Consider the following 20,602-nt stretch of genomic DNA (forward strand, 5'->3'; position numbering starts at 1 on the left):
GTATGCATTGTCATTGTGAGTATGGTGGCATGCTGATGTTAGCATTTAGCTCAAGAGCTGTGTTTGCATTTGTTCAAATGTATTACACAATATACTGTATAAAATGCATTCTGTGCATCAGTCAGCTGTTTCTAGTGTTACTATAGCCTTCTTGCACCTTTTTCTTCACTCGCATAGCGTCACAGCAGTATTTCTAAAGGGCTGTGATAATAATATCTACTCTATATTATCATGTCTGGTGCTTAACAAAAATCTTTTCATCTTCTGTCACAATTTGTCTCCGTCCTCAGTTTTATAGTGAGTGATGCATGAAGACAAATAACTGAGGCACTGTAGTGGGAAAGCAGCCCAGCCGCCATCAAACAGGGATTACACTGCCTGTTGCAGCGAGTAGACGATTAGTACATTTATCAAGTGCCACATTTGCTCACCAGGAAAAAAACGCTACAAAATGCAAATAAAGATCCCACAATATTTCAAAAGAACACTTGAACAATCTCTTGTACATAAACACATTTTATTTAGCCTTATATAGGTTACACATGGAAAAAAATCAAAGTCTAAGAGAACTACTTCCCTTTGTGGAGCTAGTGATATGACAGTTTTAAATCAGCTTCAGATCCCCACTTGACAGCTTTCAACATTAGCTGCCGTGGGCTGTGAGGAATTAAGCATAATCACATGCTACGACTGACCTGAGGCTTTTTTTTTTTTAAACTCCTTTCTTCAAAAATAATACAAAAAGAAAACATATCCCCTCAGCAGTCATTGTGTATGTTTTCTCACTAAATGATATGGAATGTTATCTTGGAAATGTAGGTAAAAAGAAAAACGGTTCTCTGCAACAGCAGAAAACAAGATAAGAAGAAACTGAATAAAAAAAACTGATTCCCAGAATTCTGTTCCCAGGCTGCTACTGTGTGTGAGGCATTAAGAAAACACCACCTCAGTCCAAAGTGTGTTCAACAACAACAAAATAAAAAAAAATAACTGAAACCTGCTGCTGTGATTCAGTCTCATAATCCTCAAACGTGGATATGAACAGAAAACACAACCTCGATGCTCAATAGTACAGAAGGTACGTTAAATTTACACTGCTTGCAGATCAGCTTTGGAGTCTAATATATTAGGACTGACAGTCATAGATACAAAGCAAAGACTGATGAGGGAAAAGAGGGGGAGGGTCTTAACATTTAACTAGTGTTAGTCGTTTTTTTTTTTTTTTTTTACTTGTAAATTTCACAAAGTGCAAATTTTCATTTATATTACATCATAACCAATTTTTAGAAATTGTTCATTTTCTATTATATAACAATGAAAAATGGAAAACCTAGCCATAACCACCCTCCCTCCCTCCCCCCCCGTTCCCACCAGCTATCCGTCAGAATATTTAAAAAGGAATCACTAAATACATGCTGCAATGACGCCCACCAATTTGTTTGAAACTTGACCAAAGCCTCCTTTTTAGGCTCCTTGAATCTCTTACAGTACACTTTTACTGTCAGCGTGCGTTTATAGTTAAAATATATATATTAATCTATCATTAAATAGTATGCCTCTTGCACAGTCTTGCATGCATTGGAGAGCATTTTGGGCAAGCTGTACAAGAAGGAGAGGCGGGTGGACGGACTTGCTCAGGCTGTAGGCTCCGGGCCAGGTCCAGGCACTCTTTCGCCACCTGTAAACGGTTTTGCCCTTTACTCCTTGCAACCACGTCAGTCCAAAAGATGGTTCTCCAGTGTGTTTTTGTTAAGTGAGCATTTGTTTGTGTGTGTACTTGCATGTCTGTGTGTGGTGTTTGGTGTGTGTGTGTGTGTGTGTGTGTGTGTGTGTGGTCCTAAACCCAGTTTCCCAATAAAACTGCGTAGATCACTGAAGTTTTGTTCCAAGCTTTCGTTGTCTGTTCCTACAGGAAAATACAAAAAGATAATTGAGTCACGTAACAAATGCACGTCTCTAACGTACCACAGGCCCGGTCACACCAGCATTTAAAACACTGTAGCGTTCAGTGGATCCGCAACAGGCACGTGGTAAACCCACAAAAATATTTTGCTCAAGTCCAACTCCAGTGAACTTTAGATTATTCCGTGTTGCACCATTCACTTTTATTAAAGCTCTGTCAAAGAATAAACTTAATTTGAGTAAACAGTGGCAATGTTTGCAGACAGTTAGGAGATAGGAGTCAATGGTACAAATGCTTTTAAAATAAGCTGTGTGAACGTCTCAACAGCAAATGCCTTCTTCTTCTTGCCTCTTCGACAGACCAAATCACTGTGATGTTGCACTAACAACAGCAGTCACTTCCTGATAGAGAGCTGGGAGCTGATTTGAATGGTGGAAGATACAAAAACCTGCAAGTTTATCCATTTCTGTTGTGATTAGTTTATGAACTGCGTTCCATTGCTAGCATGTTTGACAACCCAGACATCTTACTGCCGGTCAGACAGCCGGCTGAACTATGATACTCTCCCATTTGTGTTCTTGCTTGGTCTATTTTGTGTACCCAGCTTCGAACGTCTGTGTCTGGCTTGCTGTCTGCTGTGAAAAATAGCAATACCAAGAAGTGTGCTTTGGTGTGAGAGAGAAAGCTGCTGAGAAAGAAAACTTTATTTTCTGATTGTTTCATACCGGTTACGTTCCAGGCACGAATAAACAACCCCATACCGCCACACCAGCCTGCAGCTAATGGCCACAAAGACTGATCTAATCTGAAGACAAAACTATACTGCTGTACATATTTCTGTCCTGTGCAAGGATTTATTTTTACACCATGCCACTTCCTCCTGTTGTGACCTGTGCAATGTTCAGTCACATATGTATATAAAAAAGCTGTATATAGTGTACATATAACTCTCAATCTATTTTTCTATTATATTTTTATTTAATGTGTATTTTCTTATCTATTGTGTTGTATCTGTAGCTCCTGTAGCAAGTTCATTTCCCCAGTGTGGGATCAATAAAGTCCATCTTATCTTATCTCTTCTATCTTAAGACGGTGTTAACTGCTTACTAATTTTAGATTAATTAGATGTATACACTTTGAAATAACATGAAAAAATAAAACATTTAACATGTTTTCTGGGGTTTCCAGGTTTTTCTACCTAGAAGTTATTGTAAACAAATATTGTGATTGGTTCTATAATCCTATTGAATGCAATCATGTGCAATCTTGAGAACAAAACACACAGTACAGAAAAAAGAAAGAAGCTCGGCTATCTATAGTGACTACTAGTTCTGACGTGTTCCTGGCTTGCAAGCATGTTGGCCATTAGTTTGTGAGCTACAGCGACTAGTCCTGCAAGTACTCAGTATGTCACCAGGCTGTGTAGGTAAACTTCAGTGTGCCACTTTCTGGTGTGACCAAGCCCTAATGGTGATAGATGTGGTGTAGTGCGGGTTACAACTTACCTTGCCTCTGATCTGGTCACTGTATACTCAAACCATAAGATGTTGGGAATCAGGCTTGTGTCTCGCACTAGGAAGTACTCTGATATTGGCCTATCAATTGTGAAAAAGTAAATTGAAAGAACAAATTGTTAGAGCAGCCACAATAGACCAGTTTTAGACACTTATTCAGGCTGAGGATGAATTGTCTTCCCCTGTGACACAAGAAGAGAGCAGAGAAATGAGAGCACTACTTACCAGGCTGCTATTTTGGGGAATAATGGTGTCAGCACCTCTTGTGTGAAAAAGAACCAGATTATGCCAATTATACAACCAGCCACTCCGCCATAGAAAACCTGGCTCCAGGTGTGATACAACAGGTAGACCCTGAAAATGAGAGAGAGAAAAAAAACATAAATGCTTGAGAAAACACAAATTTAATCCTAAACAAAACTACTAAGTCTTGCAGCATGCACGTCAAATACAGTAGTACCACACCTAATTTACACCCACAGCCGAAATGGTGTTACACAGGAAGTAGTATAACTTTGTCACAGTGTGAGCAGACTGGTACGCCAAACAATATTCAAAATGTTCTTAGGCCCCTGCCCTTAGTACACAGTTACTGGAAATGGCCACACATGTTGTGATTAATGAGCTTCACATATTTTCAAAAGTGAAACAGTTAATCAATAAACTACACAAATGTTGATACCATTACCAAGATGTGGTCTACACTGTTTTTCTGTGGCAGTTATTGTTCTTTAAGATTTAAAACAGATGTTCTTTTTTTCCCTCATTTGTTTGTTTTGGGTTTTGGTTTTTAGTCCTTTGTCAGGCAGTAGATGAATGAATATAATGCCTCATTTTATAACCCTTGGGTGTTAATGTTCTCCTCTTCTATATTCACTTTAGATTTTAGGATTTAGCTGGAACTTTTAAAGGTGGTGTGTGTGAGGGGAGGGGGGGGTCAGTCACTTACCTGCTGTATGAGACTGATAAGGCTATGCCCAACAGGATGATGGACAGTATGTGTCTCCACAGCAGGTCCACACACCGAGCATTGTTCGTTTGATGCATTCTGGGAAAAGAGAGAGAGATCAGCATGAGTTCACACCATGACATCTACCTCGTGTAGAGCATCTAATGAGTAACAATCAAAAAACATTTATGTAATTCATGTGATGACAGTCATCGGCAAGAATAAATCATGTAAACAACAGATACACATATAAATAATATGTTTTACATGAATGTGGTGTAATCGATCACTGATAAAATGCATGTATGTATTACAAACTTATTCAACATTGGGGGAAGTTGTACAGAAAATGTTTACTAATACAAACATACCAGCAAACATAACCCTTTGTTTCCACCCTTAAACCCCCCCAAGCACCAAGAAGAAACAAGCTTACCTTAAATAAAGGAAAAGAAAGAAGTAAACAACAAAGAACCAGATAAGCTGGGAATGACTGGAGGGCATCCCATACTCTGTGTGCAGGGTTGTGTGAGCACCTGCAGAAAGACAACAGAACCTGATATAAATATATACATTTACAATATGGAGTACAGCCTCATTTAAATATAGAACCAATTACTTTGGTCAGGATAAAAACTAAAGTATACAACTAAAGTGAGCACATTTAATGACTTAACTTTATATAAATATCTGGCTTTATGTTGGATAACATGATTTAACCCTTTTGAAACCATCATACTTTCCAATAAGAGGTTTGAGAAGCGTCTACTCATGAGATACAATCATTGTTTCACCTCTTAACATTAGAACCTTCCTTAAAACATCAGGGCAGAGATAACAAAACAAGAAGCTCGACACAATATCAGCTTAAATGTGGTGTTATGCAACATTTTATTGCTGCTCTTATGAAGGAATATAAAGAGTTCAAAAGTCAGGAAAGACTGTTGCATGTGTTGCTTCATTTTTTAATATATATGTATAAATATATACATATACTATATCACATCAGGTTTGAATAAAGTAATACCATTACTTTTTAAAGGAGAAATAAGTTACATTTCCTGAGTAACTTGCCAAACACGTTGGTTGTAGGTACAACTTCAGTTTCAGTAACACTTGTATTTGAAAGCAAAACTGAGCATGATGTAATGTCAGCTATGTTATCCCAATTTAATACATGCTGTAAAATAAAAATAATGGTTTATTGACCACCTAAGCCCTTATTTTCTTTAACCTATTAGAGGCCCAGCTAATAGTACATAAGAATACCATCTTATCATCATAATACAATGTGATGAAACAACTGAACTGTCTGTACCTTAACAGATAATGTGCTTGATATAAGAAATAGATATTATGATGATTTTGCAACAGAGCCCCTGCAAACTACACATGAAGACAACAGCTTGTTGCTTCACTCACCTGCACATGGGCGCGGCTCTCTGAGAATGTGCTTCAGCAGCCAGTTCACCCCTTCATTCAGGATGAGCCCACCAAAGAAGGAAATCTGTGCAAAAACAACCCATTAGCACATGCAAACTTCTGGCCTGCCTGACACCACTGTCCAGACTCATGTAAGACAAGTAACAGCTCAAAACAGGCTGACTTTAAAAGTGATGCTCCTTCTGGAAAACACCACTATAAGTGCATGTATGCACAACTCACCGTGTGCAGCTCCCGTTTAAACACTATGAGTGTAACAAAACCCACAAGAATTGCAATGGGTAGGAGACTGATGTAGGCCAGCAAATGCCCCGTCAGATCACCTAAAGCATAGTGACAAAATACTTTTGTTAAGGCATATCACAAACCCCAGTAAAGTCCCATAACATTGGTGGGAGGGACACTTTGGAGGTACCCAGTGAACCCGGATGGTAGAAATAATTTAACTGTGAGTTAAGGTAGGAAGCTACGGCGATGCAATCACGGCGCTAACAAACCACGTTATTTTATTCTGTACACTCAGACAGCTCGGTGCAATGTGCTTTAATGAGTTATATTAATCAGTATCAGGCCAAGGAGCTAGCTACGTTAGCCATAGTCCAGGCTACTATTCTGTAAAGGTGAAATAGCTCGCTGTTTCCACCGCGGTTCTTGGTCATATTTTGCTGTTCAGACCGAGTGAATTTTATCGAATAATCTCTATAGGACACGGTTTATTCGCTAATTCCTGAGAGGACGTATCAAAGCCGATATTAACAGAGCTAACAGGCTAGCTAGCCTTCATTGTGGCCACAGCCGCCGACTGCGCATGCGGTGCTGTCTCACAATTTTGCAGTCCGGGTTACATTCCCCGCTGTGCTCGGGGTTTTTACAGCGGCTCACAATTTGGCAGTGGCACCAACGGCCGTGTCCATTCACTGGCAAAGCAAAACACACGCACTCTACGAAAACTACAAAGCGGCCGGCAAGAGCTTCAAGTAGTCAAAGAAAGGGGTTTTGAGTTTACGTACCTTCAGGGAACTCTACGTGTGTCAGAGATATGGACCGCCATCGAGGTGGTGCCGAGCACTGCTCTTCCAACGCCATCTTACCCGGACACAACCGGGCAGCCCCAGTGAAACGCCCCAGACACGTGTCTAACCAATGGCGAACGGAGCTCTGTGTTGAAGCGGGCCCCGGCAGCGGAGGAGCGGTCCAATCCCAGCCGCACACTGGGGAGGAGATAGTCTGTCCATAGAGAAGAATTATTGAATGAATAAAAAAAAAAAAAAAAACATACACACAAAAAGTCTAGCATTCCACATTAAATCAGAGACATGCACTCATTCAAAAAATACAATAAAAAAAGGAAGGGATTTTTTTTAGGATTATTAATTTAATGTAGGCTATTAATCACGTGGGTTTATTACTGTGTGTGGAAATCTGAATTTATAGTGTCACATTATCAGATGTTTTACTACTTTCTAAGAAGCCATCCTTATAAAGGGTTTACAAGCTGGTGTACTATAATGCTTTATATATATATATAAAATAATTTATAAATGATTACTCGTATATAACATTTATTTAACTAAGTCACATTGAGATTAAAATATATTTGTGAGACCTAACCAAGACAGCGCAAATAGTAGTATTCAACACATCACATCAAAACAGCAACAATAGCAACAGGACTGTAACTAACGCTTGTTTTTTTATTATCAATTAATCTTCAGATTTTTTCTTTTCTAGATTAAAATATTTAGTCATTTAAAATAAGTAAAACAATTGTGATAAATGTCCTGTTTAATTTTCTCAGGGCCCAAAGTTACATCTCCAAAATCCTTGTTTTGATCAACCAACTAACTCTGAGAGAGATATTCAACTGATATGTCATACATTTCATATCAATTATATCAATTATTTCATATATACTGACAGGTGTTTCTATTTTGTCCGTCTCATTTATATCAAGGAGCATAGGTCAAATAAGAGAAAACACCTATCTGTATAAAGCAGTACGATTAAACAGCACCACAGACTGCAGCCTCCACACCCTAAAACAAACATTGCACAAGTGTCAATATCTCAAAACAAGCACATAGCCTATCTCCCAGAATTAGAGGATTGCAGCATCATGACCTATTTTTGAGTTTGTCTAATGACACTGAATTCATGTTAGATACAGTATGTTCCATCTACATGAGTTACGAATAACTGCTGATATACAAATGTTGATGTTGCTCAGCCCCCAGTAGGAGAAGAACAGAGCAGGAATAGGATTTTGGAAAATGAAGACGCTGGACGTATGTGTAGCATGTAGCAAACATGAATAATAAACAGTTGAATAATGAGCACAAAACATACAAAAACCAGCGAATACAACCTGAATGTGCCTTGCTTTAGGAATGAAATGAGAGAGTAAGTGACAGGTGCCCCTCCACCTGAACTCAGACATGAATAACAAGTGCACACAAACCGGAAAAACAGAACAAACCAGAGTTCCAGTGCCTCCAAACCAGATCAATACTGATTCTGTTTGGAATCTGATGTATGCACATTTTCCATGAAAAGTGTGATAAAACTGTAATTTTCTTTAAAGGGAGGAAAGCCTGTGATATAACAGTGTCCATGTTTTTAAAACTTGTTCAGCAAAATTACAGTAAGAGTTGTGCACCCTCCACTGGCCTAATGTTGAATCACTACAGGAGATTTCTCTCTTCTATCTCTCCAACTGACTCTGCTTACTTTCTCAAGGTTTGAGTAGGTTTAAACCCAATAATTAATGAGAGTCCTGCATCAAATGTCACACCTTATTTACCGCTGCAGCCAATCTAACACTGGCAACCGAGCAAACAGGCCCTTTATTATTCTAGGATTGGGGGACAGTCAAACAGAAGATGTTTGGTATGTAAGAACAGGATAGTCTACAGCTGTGCCACAGGCTCTTTGAGACTTTACTTAGCAGTGCTAACAGATACAATCTTGATGGTTTAGTGACCAAAGTGATTAAAATAGACCTTTTTCACAGCAGCCATTGTGACATGAAATAGTAGGGTAATTACAGTTGGTATCAATAATGTTCTGTTTAATTTTGGTCAAACACGGTGCTTGTATTGAGCATGTCGGACTGCAAAGGCTCTGCTACACTAAATGGAACAGAACCTTAATTAGTTAATTAGTATCACTGGCAACACGTGTTTACCCTACTATTTCATGTCAAAACTGCTTTGAAAAAGGTCTATTTATCCAGAGGGAAAGATAAATATTTGTACCAGATGTAATGTTTAATGTTATTTAACATGGCTATTGTCAACAAAAGGCATCAGAATAAAGCTGTTTTGAATTATAGGACTACAGGGACCTGGGATCTTGTATCAGTTGATACACTGTAATGTAGAGTGCAGAGTTTTGCCACCTTGTGGACAATCTCACATTACTGTTCTCATAATTACAGGAACAATTCAGCCATCTCAGAACATCAAAATGCCTCTTTACTCAATTTTCTCACTTATTTTTACTTTCTATTAGGACAGACTTTGTCCTATATATAAATATACCTCTCTACCACAGTAACAAAATCATTTCGAGTTTGACTCTTGGTGGAACATGAAATAGAATGAGCCGTCATCAGTTGGGAAAAGGCATAATAAACATATTTTTAATAACAAAAAATAACATTTAATATGGAGAATCAAAATCAATTTACAGTTTGTGCTGGCATTGTAATTGAACAATAGAAAAGACAAAAGGCATGAATAGGACACTTGTAATGTACAGCAGTGACTTTCAAAAAAAAAGAAAAAGAGGAAACAATCCATTCCACAGTTTGGCCACCTGAAATCCTTGTAAAACTCTATAATCTATCGAATATATGCTAAGTAGGAGAGTCCATGCCTGAATTTTGACTTTCAAATGATTATAAGTTCCTAAACATTTTCTTTAGCTTAGTTCTAATTGAGATTTTCAAAACTAACAACAACTAGAGTTGAGTCTGGGTCTAAATGTCGCAGGGTTACATTGATTGATGCACTTCAGAGAATCTACACTGTTTACATGCAAAGGCTGTTGGAGGAACTCATCTCTGATCATCTACTCTCAGGACACATAAAAAGCAGACAAATATGCAAACACAAGACTAAACATTAGCATTTTTTCCATAATTGCATTCACCTGCATGATGCATACTGTTGCAAATATACTTGAGACTCTACAATAACAGGACTAAAACATGGGAGAACTTTTTTTTTAAAGCAGCGCACCACGGATTGGACCACACGCAGTTAAAATGGGAGAACATATCAAAGATGGAGACTAAAACAAAAACTTTGGATAGTAACCAGAATAGATTTCCATAATATAGTTTTCTGGGAAAGATAGTTTCTCTACTATACAGCATTTAGGCTCTATGCTATTAATAAAATGTTAGTTCTATGGTGTAATAAATAATCATAATATGTATGTATAGTTAAACTATCAAACTGATTATTCAAAAATGGTTGTTGGACTTTTCTGTATCTTTCTGTTTTTCTTGATAAAGTGCAAAATGCTTAAAAACACAAAGCTGCACATCTGTCAAAAGAAAGACCTAAATTATTGTCTGTAAAAGCTCTATTTACAGTTCTGGTTCATGTTACATAGAAATAGAAATAATCACGCAAAGCTGATTACTCTCGACACGGTTCACTTTAAGGAGAACACAATCGTATTGAATTGCAACCAAAAAAAACAAAACCACATTTCTGAGCTCTGAATTTCAGAGGCGTGTTGCAACAAGAGGGAGAATTAGATTATCATGACCACAAAACACACACTTATGATTATGAATAACAAAGAGCTGACTTCTACTAATGTGCATGATAAACTATTGAGCCCCACGATCTAAATGATTTGACAGAGATGTCGTCCCTTTTTCTCATTCACGCACACATCCATAAGCATACATTCTGTGCTTCTACTGCAGTTAATAATAAATACTCTTATCATCATATTTCATAACGATCATTTAGTATTTGTTAAACTACAATTTGCTAAACACAAACTTGCTTTTACAGTGGTGGAGTAAAAGTTAGGATCGCATAAGAAAACTAACTTTTAACTTGGCATCTTAGTGCCCCGTCCATGTCTCTGTGCTCCAACAGTATTTCACATTGGGAAAACAGAGAGAACTTGGGGGTTTTCATCAGTGCACTTGTTGTATAGGTTACAGTCCGACAGTACAATGCCCGCTTCTTCATGAAACCAGAAAGAAAACAATATTCTTGCTTAGACTAGTAGATGGCACGGTTCAATTTGGAGGTTGTGTTGTCTATTAATAAAACAGACAATTAGATAAACTGATAAATTGACAATGACAGATATTTTTAAGAAACTGAATAAATAAATATCAAATTAAAAACCAGCAACACATGTATAGTGTGTATAGTGATGGAAAATATCTGTGTTTGTAATCAATCAACTATACCGAGTGTTTTTCTCTTCAGTCTCTGAAGGTGTTAGACAGCTACACACCGTTAGGCCTTTTGACATGTCACAGTATGAAAAGCACAGTGTGTAAATAATACAATTAATGATGGCTGAATGCCATTTAGCTGCTTCAGTCTCAGCCTCCTGGTATTGTGCATATTGGCTCTCTGTCACACTATCGTGACTTAAGTACGAGAGAACCAGTGTTGCTATCATACGTAACACCTGGGCTTTTTCCTACTGTGTCAAATGCCGGCTGTGAAAAATATCTAGTGAAAACAGCTGATTATTTTTCAGTCAGTAACCTTTAAGATTATCAGAACAACCATAATCCGGAAGTAGTATTGTCCTAAATTGTAGAGTGAAAACAATGATTTATATCAACTTGGGTACTTTTACCTAAACATTTTCACTTTGATTACTTCTTTTATTCAGTAAATTAAAGCTTAGCAAGTTGTAGGCCTAAATATGTGAAAGGAATTCAAGTGCCACAACCAATCAGCAAATACATTAATGGTAAGAATTTGAAAAAAGAAAACCATTGAGTTTGTTAGTCAAAAAGTAACACATTTCCTAACAGTGATTTCAAGTTACAATGTTACTTATTACTTCCTGAGAGTGTTGATGTGTTACATTGTTTGAGATATTTGTTTTCGGTTACACCTTCAAATCTGGCAATAATCCTCTGTGCGGTGTATTCAGACAGATGTTTTCACATCTGGTATTTGGTTATTTGTGGTGGGAAGTTCCATTTTGTGCCTCTGCAGCACTTAAAATTGAAAATATTAATGCTATCCACTGTCAAATAAAATCTGAGGGATCACTGTGACTTAATGAAAGTACAACTTAACCATTTGTATTTTAGCTGGATTAGCTATGTCCACTTCGACTGTGAAGATTGTATGACAAGAAACTGTGGTCTGGGGTTTTATAGCTTTGGGATAATGCAACTTCTATAATAGTAACATATTAGCACCCTACAATAATTTCATATGATGTCTTTTTGCATTTAACACAGTCTCTTGGATATGTGACATCTTAGCCCCCTCAATTAAACCAAATTGGAATAAATACTTCAGATTATAGGGGATTTAAGAACAATCAGTGTGGAGACAAATCCATTGCGTCCTTCAAGTCTTCAGTTGCCAAGCCTGTCAGGAATCATCATGGTTTTAACAAATTTCCTTCCCCTTTTATGTAAAACATACAAACGCACAAACTCTCATGCCATTTGTTTTCACACAATAATGAAGACAATGACATCCCATCTGATTCCACAAGTCAGATGAATGAAAGGTTACAGTGCAACCGCGGGTTCTCTGAAGAGACGCAATCCATGTGGAGTAATAGTGTAGAAGGCCCAGTCTTCCTGCGTTGGGAGCGCTTCTGTCAGTGTGTTTTTTTCAAGAAGAATCTGTCACCCAACAAGGCAGAGACAAGTCCTCACACGTCTGAGATCACACGACTACAGTAGGCATTCTTGATACGCAACACAGCAGCTGATAACAAGGGAGAGATGGAATCATATTCTCCAACCGCTCTCCCTCATTAGCTCAAGGACAAGTGATACTGTGGATCTGGTGAAATTACATCCTCTTACAGTAGCTGTGTTTGATGAGCAAAGATGGATGAACCAATAATGCTGGTTCTCAGTGTATCACAGGAGCATGATTCAATCCAGTCTTAATGGAGATACAGAATAAGTGTTGAGCCGTGAGTCCTTGCCGTTCTCTACTGGTCAGCCCATTGCGTTCGGCCTGTACAAGCCCGATGAAGCCCTTAGTGACCTCTAGTTGTCTTAGTTGGGCCCTGAGGAGTCGTCTGTGTCTCTGGGCAGGGCACCATTGAGCTCCATGAGGCTATTGATTCCCAGGTACCCCAGTAAAATCTCACTCCGGCGGTGGGAAAGGTTCAGGATGTCCTCAGCCAAGCATTGAGCGGAGGTGAAGCGGACCTTGTCATGATCAAACATATCCTTAAGGTACTGCACGATTTGTTGCTGCATAGGAAAAGAGAGAAGTGAATGACAGTATAGTGACAGTACAAATGTATAAGTCGCACCCCAAAAACCCTGGATCCCACACTTCCCATAATGCAACGCGATACTGTCTTTTTACACCACAAACAGTCACTCACTGTCCAAAATGGTGTCAATATCACAGCATGTTAGTTGTGTATGCTCTCACCTTGAAGATGGTGCACACTTCACTTAGGTGCTGCCTGGGTCCCAAAAACCCAAACGCTAAAACTGGGCTCACATGTTCTGATATGGCATAGAAGTGGGAGATAAAACCATCAGGAACCTATGGAGAGTGGTAAGAAAACAAGTTGTCAGAATCATATATATATATATATATATATATATATATAACGGTGGTTTGTGAAACCAAAATGCAATACAAAGTTGCTCAGACTCACCATTAGAAGACGCCTTTTTGCTTTTAGGACGGACCAGCAAGCAGTTGCCAGAGCCTAACAGAAAAACACAACTGAGTAAGTTCTAAGTAAGTTATCAGTGGAATATTCAAGGAATGTGTGTGTGTGTGTGTGTATAAATTAACCGTCTCTTTGAAGCTGTCAGAGAGCCAGCGGTTCCTCAACACAGCTACCACAGAGGAGGGAGGGCTCTCCAGGTCTTCGAATGCGTCCATCAGGATGAAGTCCAACACAATGTCGAAAAAGCTCATACACACCACCTGCAGAGATCATGACATGACAACCCCAACAACACTGTGTTTAATAGGACAGTGATTAACATTACACTCATGGCACATGTATTTCAGGATGGCGCTTGTTAATCAACCTGTGTGGGCGATTTCAGCAATTATGTCGAGTTGAAAATGAAAGAGGAACGACCACATGTGCATTGCGGCTCTTTTAAGAGATCTGATGCGTATTGTGCCAAATCAATCATTTATACAAAGATGGATTGTTTGCCAGTTGCACAATCAACTACAGAAAGTGAGCTTTACACTGAGTAAAGCACAGAGTAACCTGACTGTTGGCCGTACTTCAGTTAAACTTTAATTCAGGTTAGACACATTCATGTTAACTGCCTGAGCATCGCTGTTTCCATGAATAAACCAATAAACATATATGCTTACAGTTAGAATAAAATGTAGCAGATGTAAATAAAATGGAGTCTCACATAGTGGCACACCTTGTAGTAACTTTAATGCTTTTCAGTGAGAAAAAACAGAGGCAGAAGGCTAAACGAGCCTGGATGAGAAAACGGTTGGGGAGGTGTGGTAAACGCGGGTTGTCTATTCTTCAGTGAGAACTGGAGGTGAGAGTTGAGTCAGTTTTAATACCTGTCAACAGGAGCATGCTAGCTAACATTAGACTTAAGGGCCAAAAAGCTTCCCTACATCCAGATTTCAACTTCTAAATATTAAACACACAAAATAGAAAAATAATCGCCACCGCCCCAATGAGTCTGCGAGCAGGTCGGGAGGTTTAAGACTGGATCTGTAAACCCCTCACATGACCAGATAATCTGGGCCGAGCATCGGCACCGAGCAAAGTCCTGGACCTGATTTCTCCTCTAATTGTCGGGAGGGTTGAATCTGAGGAAAATCTGCCCATAAATCCTGTAGTCTGATGTTGGTCTTCTCAAAGAATGACATTGTAATATAGCCTAATAAGCCTTTTGAGCCACTGTAAACACATTCACGAGGGCACACACGGGGTCTATGCTGGAAAACAAAATGAAGAGGAGATAACATGACATGAATGCTCACCCCTCTGCCCTCCAGTTCCATCTTAGTGATGGGCCACGTTTCCTCTCTCTGAGTGTAAAGCAGCATGTCCTCATAGCTCTCCAGGAAGGCTTTGGGACTCTGTGATAAAAAAGCAAAACACAACGCAGGAATTAATTAGTTACAGCTGTACAAATATGTCCATGAAGCAGAAGCTTGTCCTGTTAAGCCAAATAGGACAAGTTAATAACAGAGGATCTAAATGAGTAGTCTTTTACCTTGTTTGCTTTCACCATTAAACCTGTAATCATTTGCTTCCCGGTCTCCATGAAAAATGTGCGGTGAGTTTCATCTAACAACAAGACCTGAAGAAAACAAAGCATTATCATCCATTATCTACAGTGATTCCTTAATAATTATACAGTGAACATTGAATTTATCTCCACAGTTAACTTCAAAGTGAATCATCTTCATCATTGGGAGGGATTGATCAATGCAAAGCAAAATACAATCATTCAACACAGCCACTGAAAACACAAAAACACAACTTGCTTCAACTCCAGCTGTGCAATTGTCCACACATGCCATATAAACCAAACTTGTGTAGAGTCACTGGATTGAATTTCCATGTCAGTACAGACGTTTGCCTGAGACTAAAGAACAAAGCTAAAAATCTGAAGTTGTAGAGACGACGACTATAGTATCATCCATTTTTTTAAAGCACACCATAGGTCACCTCTGCAGCTGCTGTCTATTTATTTGACCTCAGCTTTTGTCTGGATGTCCCCTAAGCAAAGAAATGTGACTCACCGCCTGTGGGCGCTAAGACTTGCACCTGCACAAAGGCAGCAGATCACAAAATCAGGTTTGTTGGAATGTGCTGCAAGGTTTCTACTAGGGTATCATTACATGCACTGAATGAGATGATAATAGCAGCAAAAAGAGAAAGAGAGCTATACTATATTAGGTGACTTGCTTACGTGTGAATTACAATGCCATTTTGAAATTCATCATGATAAAGAAATAAACCTTTCCTCGATATTACGATTACAAATTGGAAAATTGACAATCAGACATAACTATTGCCTTTTGGCTGAGTTACTAACTGCTGAAAGTGACATCGGCCAACAGAGCATGGAAAAACGCTGACGTATATGGGTGCTTTCTTAGTTTGTTTTAAATACCACACTTGTTCACAGCCAATTTTACAGGAACAAGATTAAACTTCCGACCACTTGTAATGCTATACAACAGTGGTTTGATGAGGTTTTTGGAGGTCAAAACATTAAGAAATGGTTGTAAAAAAGGCAAAACAAACTAAATAACTGGCAATCATCCATACAAAGAGAATAATATAAGTAATATGGGTAAGTCATATGAGCTTAAACAGACCTGGAATGCTTGTCTCACACAATGGAGCTTGGCAAGGAAGTCTTGATCACCAAAACATTCAAGTAATTCAGTCCTGGTAAATAGAGAGAGAGGTATGAAGCTCAGTGACACATCGTTCTATTATCCACTGTACATTTAAAGCAGAATAAATAGATTTTTGGCAGCTTAGGAGAAGTGGAACATGCTATCAATATTGACATTATTCATTTGGAGTCGTGTTTCTGGTCACTTGATGTTACGTCCCTCGTCCGCTCTCTTTTAAGCTCTGTTTTTGTTTTCACCAAACTCCTGAGAAAAAATATCTGTCTCTTTAGCTGCTAAATGCTCCAATATGTTCCCCAGCTAGTTTCTAACTTTGTCTGTTTTGGAGCTTTTTTGGTGAAAGCAGCTGCCTGCTGCATGTGGAAATGACGCTGATGAGAGCAGGGAGGATGAACCGAAACAGACGCAAAATTAGTGGGCTGAAAAACCAAAACAATGAGCCGAAAGACATTAAAACATTCCATAGAGCCGAGGGTAACTGCAAAGTAGTGGTAATTCTCTGTGGGTTCGGATTTAAAGGGCGACTCCTTTGACATCACACATAGTCATTTAACTGTTCATATATAAAAATACTCATAAGTGCAGCTTTAAGTATTTAGGTACAGAGATTACACTTCATAGTTACCTCAGGGACCTATAGGCCACTTTCTCCTCCCGAACCAGAGACAAGGCTTCTTCATATAGAGCCGCTGGTCTAAGTGACGGGTAGACTTCTTCTAAAGACATGGCATCAAACAGCTGCACGGACAAAACAAACAAACCTCAATGTACAATCTGTTTTACATAGAAAAGCAGAATTCATCTGCAAGACATAAGAGTGTACTAGTGTGTGTATTCATACAAATACCAGGGGGCCCTGGGAAATCAGTGACTGCCATCATGTGTCTTGTTTTCTGTCAGTGTTTAGAGAGTAGAGGAACGGAGCTCACCTCTGCAGCCGAGAAGAAGGAATCGTCAGAGGTAACAGTAGTCGCATCATCGTCTTGCAGTCTGTGGAAACTCTCCACTTGAGGCAAGATAAGAGTTCCTTCACTCTCTGCCAAAGGAACAACATAAACTCTGACTGACAGGGAAAGAATCAAAGCACAGATGTACTTAACAGAAATATAAAACGTATGCCCCCACTGTAAAAAGAAAAACTGTATTACTTTTGATACAGACCAAAACTCTGTATGAATCCTACTCCTACCTTCTGTTAAGGTCATTTAAAGCTCAATATGACTCTTACCAAAGTCTGCCAGCACACTGTCTGTTGGGATAGTGCTGCCAAAATCCTCTTGTAGGTGGTAGGCCCTGTGCAGTAGTGTCTCCAACTTCTCTGCAAACACTTTGTTACGGGTTTCACCCTGTAACGAAGAGGGGAGGGAAAAAAAGCATAAAACAGGGCGAAATTTACTTTAATAGTATATAATAAAAAGCTTACATTCAGGAGCAACTCAATTTCTTTTAATTGTACTGCATTGGTGTGTGTCTCCTATCACCAAACCAATAACATCACAAGTACAGCAGTTGAAAACCTAACTGCACCATAAAATACAATCATGTACTAAAACTGGAAATGAATCAATAATTTCAATTAGTCTGTACTGGTAATGATTATTTGATGTTTACCAAAGGAAAGTCTTGACACGTTGCTCCCTGCAGAGCGAGGCTGTTGTTGCTCGAGGTCGAGTGGGTGTGATGGCGAATATTCAGGGCCTGTTCCCACTTTTGTAGAGCTTCCTCGAACAGCTCCATCCCTAGCAGGAAAAAGGTGATTAGACTTAAGTGAACTATTTGTGAGCAAAACAAAGCATTGAGCTGTTTTCAGCACTGTGGATATGATTACTTTATCAAAAATATTGCTTAATGCAAGGTTAAATGACCTGAATCTGTACAGTTCCAAAATAGGGAAAAAAAGAGAATTTAAACAGAATAATCCAAATGCAAAACAACAGCACTCTGGGTCCAAGAGTCCAACTTTCATCTGATTATATCCTAGATTTTCTGCACTTGTTCTACACTGACATCAGCAGAAGGTTAGTGCTGCTTTCACACCATGTTGGAAATGCTGTGTTGCAATTCAATGTTAAAATTATGGCTCCTATAACATGGTAAAAACACTATATTTAATATATTAACTTATGAGTAATAGTAACTACCTACCCATTAAATAGAGATTCTCTGCATTTGAATCCTCTACTGCCCCGGACTCTTCCACCACAGGCTCTGCTTCCCAGGGCGTGGACGGATTGGCAGACGGATTTGGAGAGCTTGGGACCCGCATCTATGCCACAGAAATACGCACAAAAATACACATTAGGAAACTGTGAATGAAAACAAACGGTTACCAAAAAGGACATCAAATGTGTTGTAAAATGTTTGACTAACAGATGCCAGGCTGTGTGAGGAACTTGAGTGTTTACTGGGGGCCAGGGAAGAAATTCCACTCATGGTGTCATTGCTCCGAGTGCTGGGACTCATCATCTGTCGGCCACTAAACGGACCTGTAAAGAGAAAGAAACATTCTCTTGTCTGCATATTTCTCACCAGTTGCTGATAAACCAGTAACCACAAAGCAAAATTAGCATTAAGTCATGCACACCTCTCTTTAATGACGAGGGTCTTCCTGTCTTCATCAGCGCCTCAGGTATTCCCACTGTCTTCTGGCCCTCCTTCCCTTGTGTTGCCTGCTTCCTTTTTCTCCCTCGCCTTTTCAGCTGATGAGCGGTGAGAGCCAGAGCTACACTGCCCAGTGCTGTGGCGAACAGCACCTTCTTCAAGCTTGGTGTAAGCTTTAGCTGTGAAAATATGGACTGAAGGCAGGAGAGGCAAACATGAACTGTCAACATAAAAGGCTCTATAAAACTTGAATAGCCAGTGTTACTACTTATCTTTTATTGAACAAGTCTACACGAGATAGCGAATAGTGCTTGTGTATGGAGATGCAAAACTTAGCTGTACGTGCAAGTTTACCTGCCCAAATGTGGAATAGAGAAACACCGGGATCTCTGCTACGGTCATGGCCAAAGCCTGAGCAATGGACATCCCGTCTGGTTGTTTGACTGACATCCCAGAAATCAAAATGCCTTCAGGCCGCAGCTCTTGGAAGCTCCCTCACATTCGCCGTAAACGAGGTGTCCTCTCTGCTCTGAGATCAGCCAGCTCAGGGCTTGCTGATGAACCGCCTGTCGTCATCCACTCCTGGGCTTGTACTCCACACTGGTCCAGTGTCTGACTGTAGGTTTATTACCCTACGAGGGACAAGACATGAGTTTGAAATTGAAATTATGAGTGCGCCAGCCTCTTCCCATTACCTTGCACAGGCCTTGTGATAATAAAGATATCAACAGGCATAATTATCAGGGCTGTCGCCTCCAGGGCAAAACCCTCTGGACTCAAAAAGAGAATTAACTTCCAAAAGGTCCATGGTTTAAGCTGGGAAAATCGAGCTCGCATTAACTGTTAAGCAGCAGGGCAACTTGACATTCTTCCAGCTACTTAACAATCTACACTGTCTGGTATGCAGCTGTCTGGATCAGCCTGTCCTACACCTACTGACAGACAAACAGCAGGTGCGACTACAACATGAGACTGGCTGACATTGTCTCTCTCTTTGGAGCAAACCTGGCTAATTTAATTAACAAATCGACTGATGTACAGAATGAACAACAGATTACAGAAGATTTCCAGTCAGACAGGACAATGTATTGATAATGTAGGGGCTGCTAGATGACAGACACTTGACTAAAAACGTGAATCGCCAGCTAGGCGGTTAGCATCTCCAGGCAGCTATAAAAAAAAAAAAAAGCAGGAATAAAACGCTCTGATTTTACGTAAAACACGTAGAAACTCTGAGCTTTCTGTCTCTGATTCAACTGCTAATGACAGGCCGAAATCACCATGAGCGAGTAGGCAGCAGTCCTCACAGGCAAGCACGCTAACGTTAGCTAGCACACTTAGCTCAGCCTCATCTGTCACCTAAACATCACAGCATCATCCGGTCGACCGGACACCGACCGTCGGGCTTTGAGCGGACACGTCGGTGGCTCCAGCGGCTCTGCGTGGCTCACCGGCAGCCCAACTCATAAGATAATCCCTCATATAGGTACATACCGTGAGTATCCGAGGCGGGAGGGAAGGACATTCCTGTGTCACAGTAAATGAAAGCCGCACACTAGCTTTTTTTTTGCTCGGGGGGCGAAGGCGTTTGGAAACTCGGGATTACTGACGCGAC

General features: G+C 39.6%; 2 protein-coding genes across 5 annotated transcripts; both read right to left on the reverse strand.

Annotated features, from left to right (window-relative positions):
• Positions 1-498: 498 nt before the first annotated feature.
• On the reverse strand, positions 499-6,985 carry dolpp1 (dolichyldiphosphatase 1). The gene is made up of 8 exons (XM_051412890.1): positions 6,820-6,985; positions 6,032-6,132; positions 5,789-5,873; positions 4,803-4,902; positions 4,367-4,465; positions 3,643-3,771; positions 3,409-3,498; positions 499-1,906 (listed from the first exon to the last, which is right to left on the reverse strand). The coding sequence occupies exons 1-8, from the start codon at positions 6,893-6,895 to the stop codon at positions 1,870-1,872; spliced, it is 717 nt and encodes a 238-aa protein (XP_051268850.1). The 5' UTR covers positions 6,896-6,985; the 3' UTR covers positions 499-1,869.
• A 2,433-nt stretch (positions 6,986-9,418) lies between these two features.
• On the reverse strand, positions 9,419-20,582 carry miga2 (mitoguardin 2). Of its 4 annotated transcripts, none has more exons than XM_051411943.1 (16): positions 20,482-20,582; positions 19,342-19,619; positions 18,971-19,181; positions 18,757-18,872; positions 18,532-18,652; positions 17,998-18,125; positions 17,615-17,732; positions 17,316-17,422; positions 17,012-17,124; positions 16,345-16,417; positions 15,231-15,317; positions 14,995-15,093; positions 13,816-13,950; positions 13,673-13,726; positions 13,441-13,557; positions 9,419-13,253 (listed from the first exon to the last, which is right to left on the reverse strand). In XM_051411943.1, exons 2-16 carry the CDS (start codon positions 19,435-19,437, stop codon positions 13,053-13,055), a joined length of 1,776 nt encoding a protein of 591 aa, XP_051267903.1. In that variant the 5' UTR covers positions 19,438-19,619; positions 20,482-20,582; the 3' UTR covers positions 9,419-13,052. The 4 variants fall into 4 exon arrangements, with proteins under 4 accessions (XP_051267903.1, XP_051267900.1, XP_051267902.1 ...); XM_051411940.1 differs by having other exon boundaries at positions 17,316-17,449; XM_051411942.1 differs by lacking the exon at positions 20,482-20,582 and adding an exon at positions 20,347-20,453 and having other exon boundaries at positions 17,316-17,449.
• Between the last annotated feature and the right edge of the window lie 20 nt (positions 20,583-20,602).

This window comes from Dicentrarchus labrax, unplaced genomic scaffold, assembly GCF_905237075.1.
Source record: "Dicentrarchus labrax unplaced genomic scaffold, dlabrax2021, whole genome shotgun sequence".
Classification (NCBI taxonomy): domain Eukaryota; kingdom Metazoa; phylum Chordata; class Actinopteri; family Moronidae; genus Dicentrarchus; species Dicentrarchus labrax.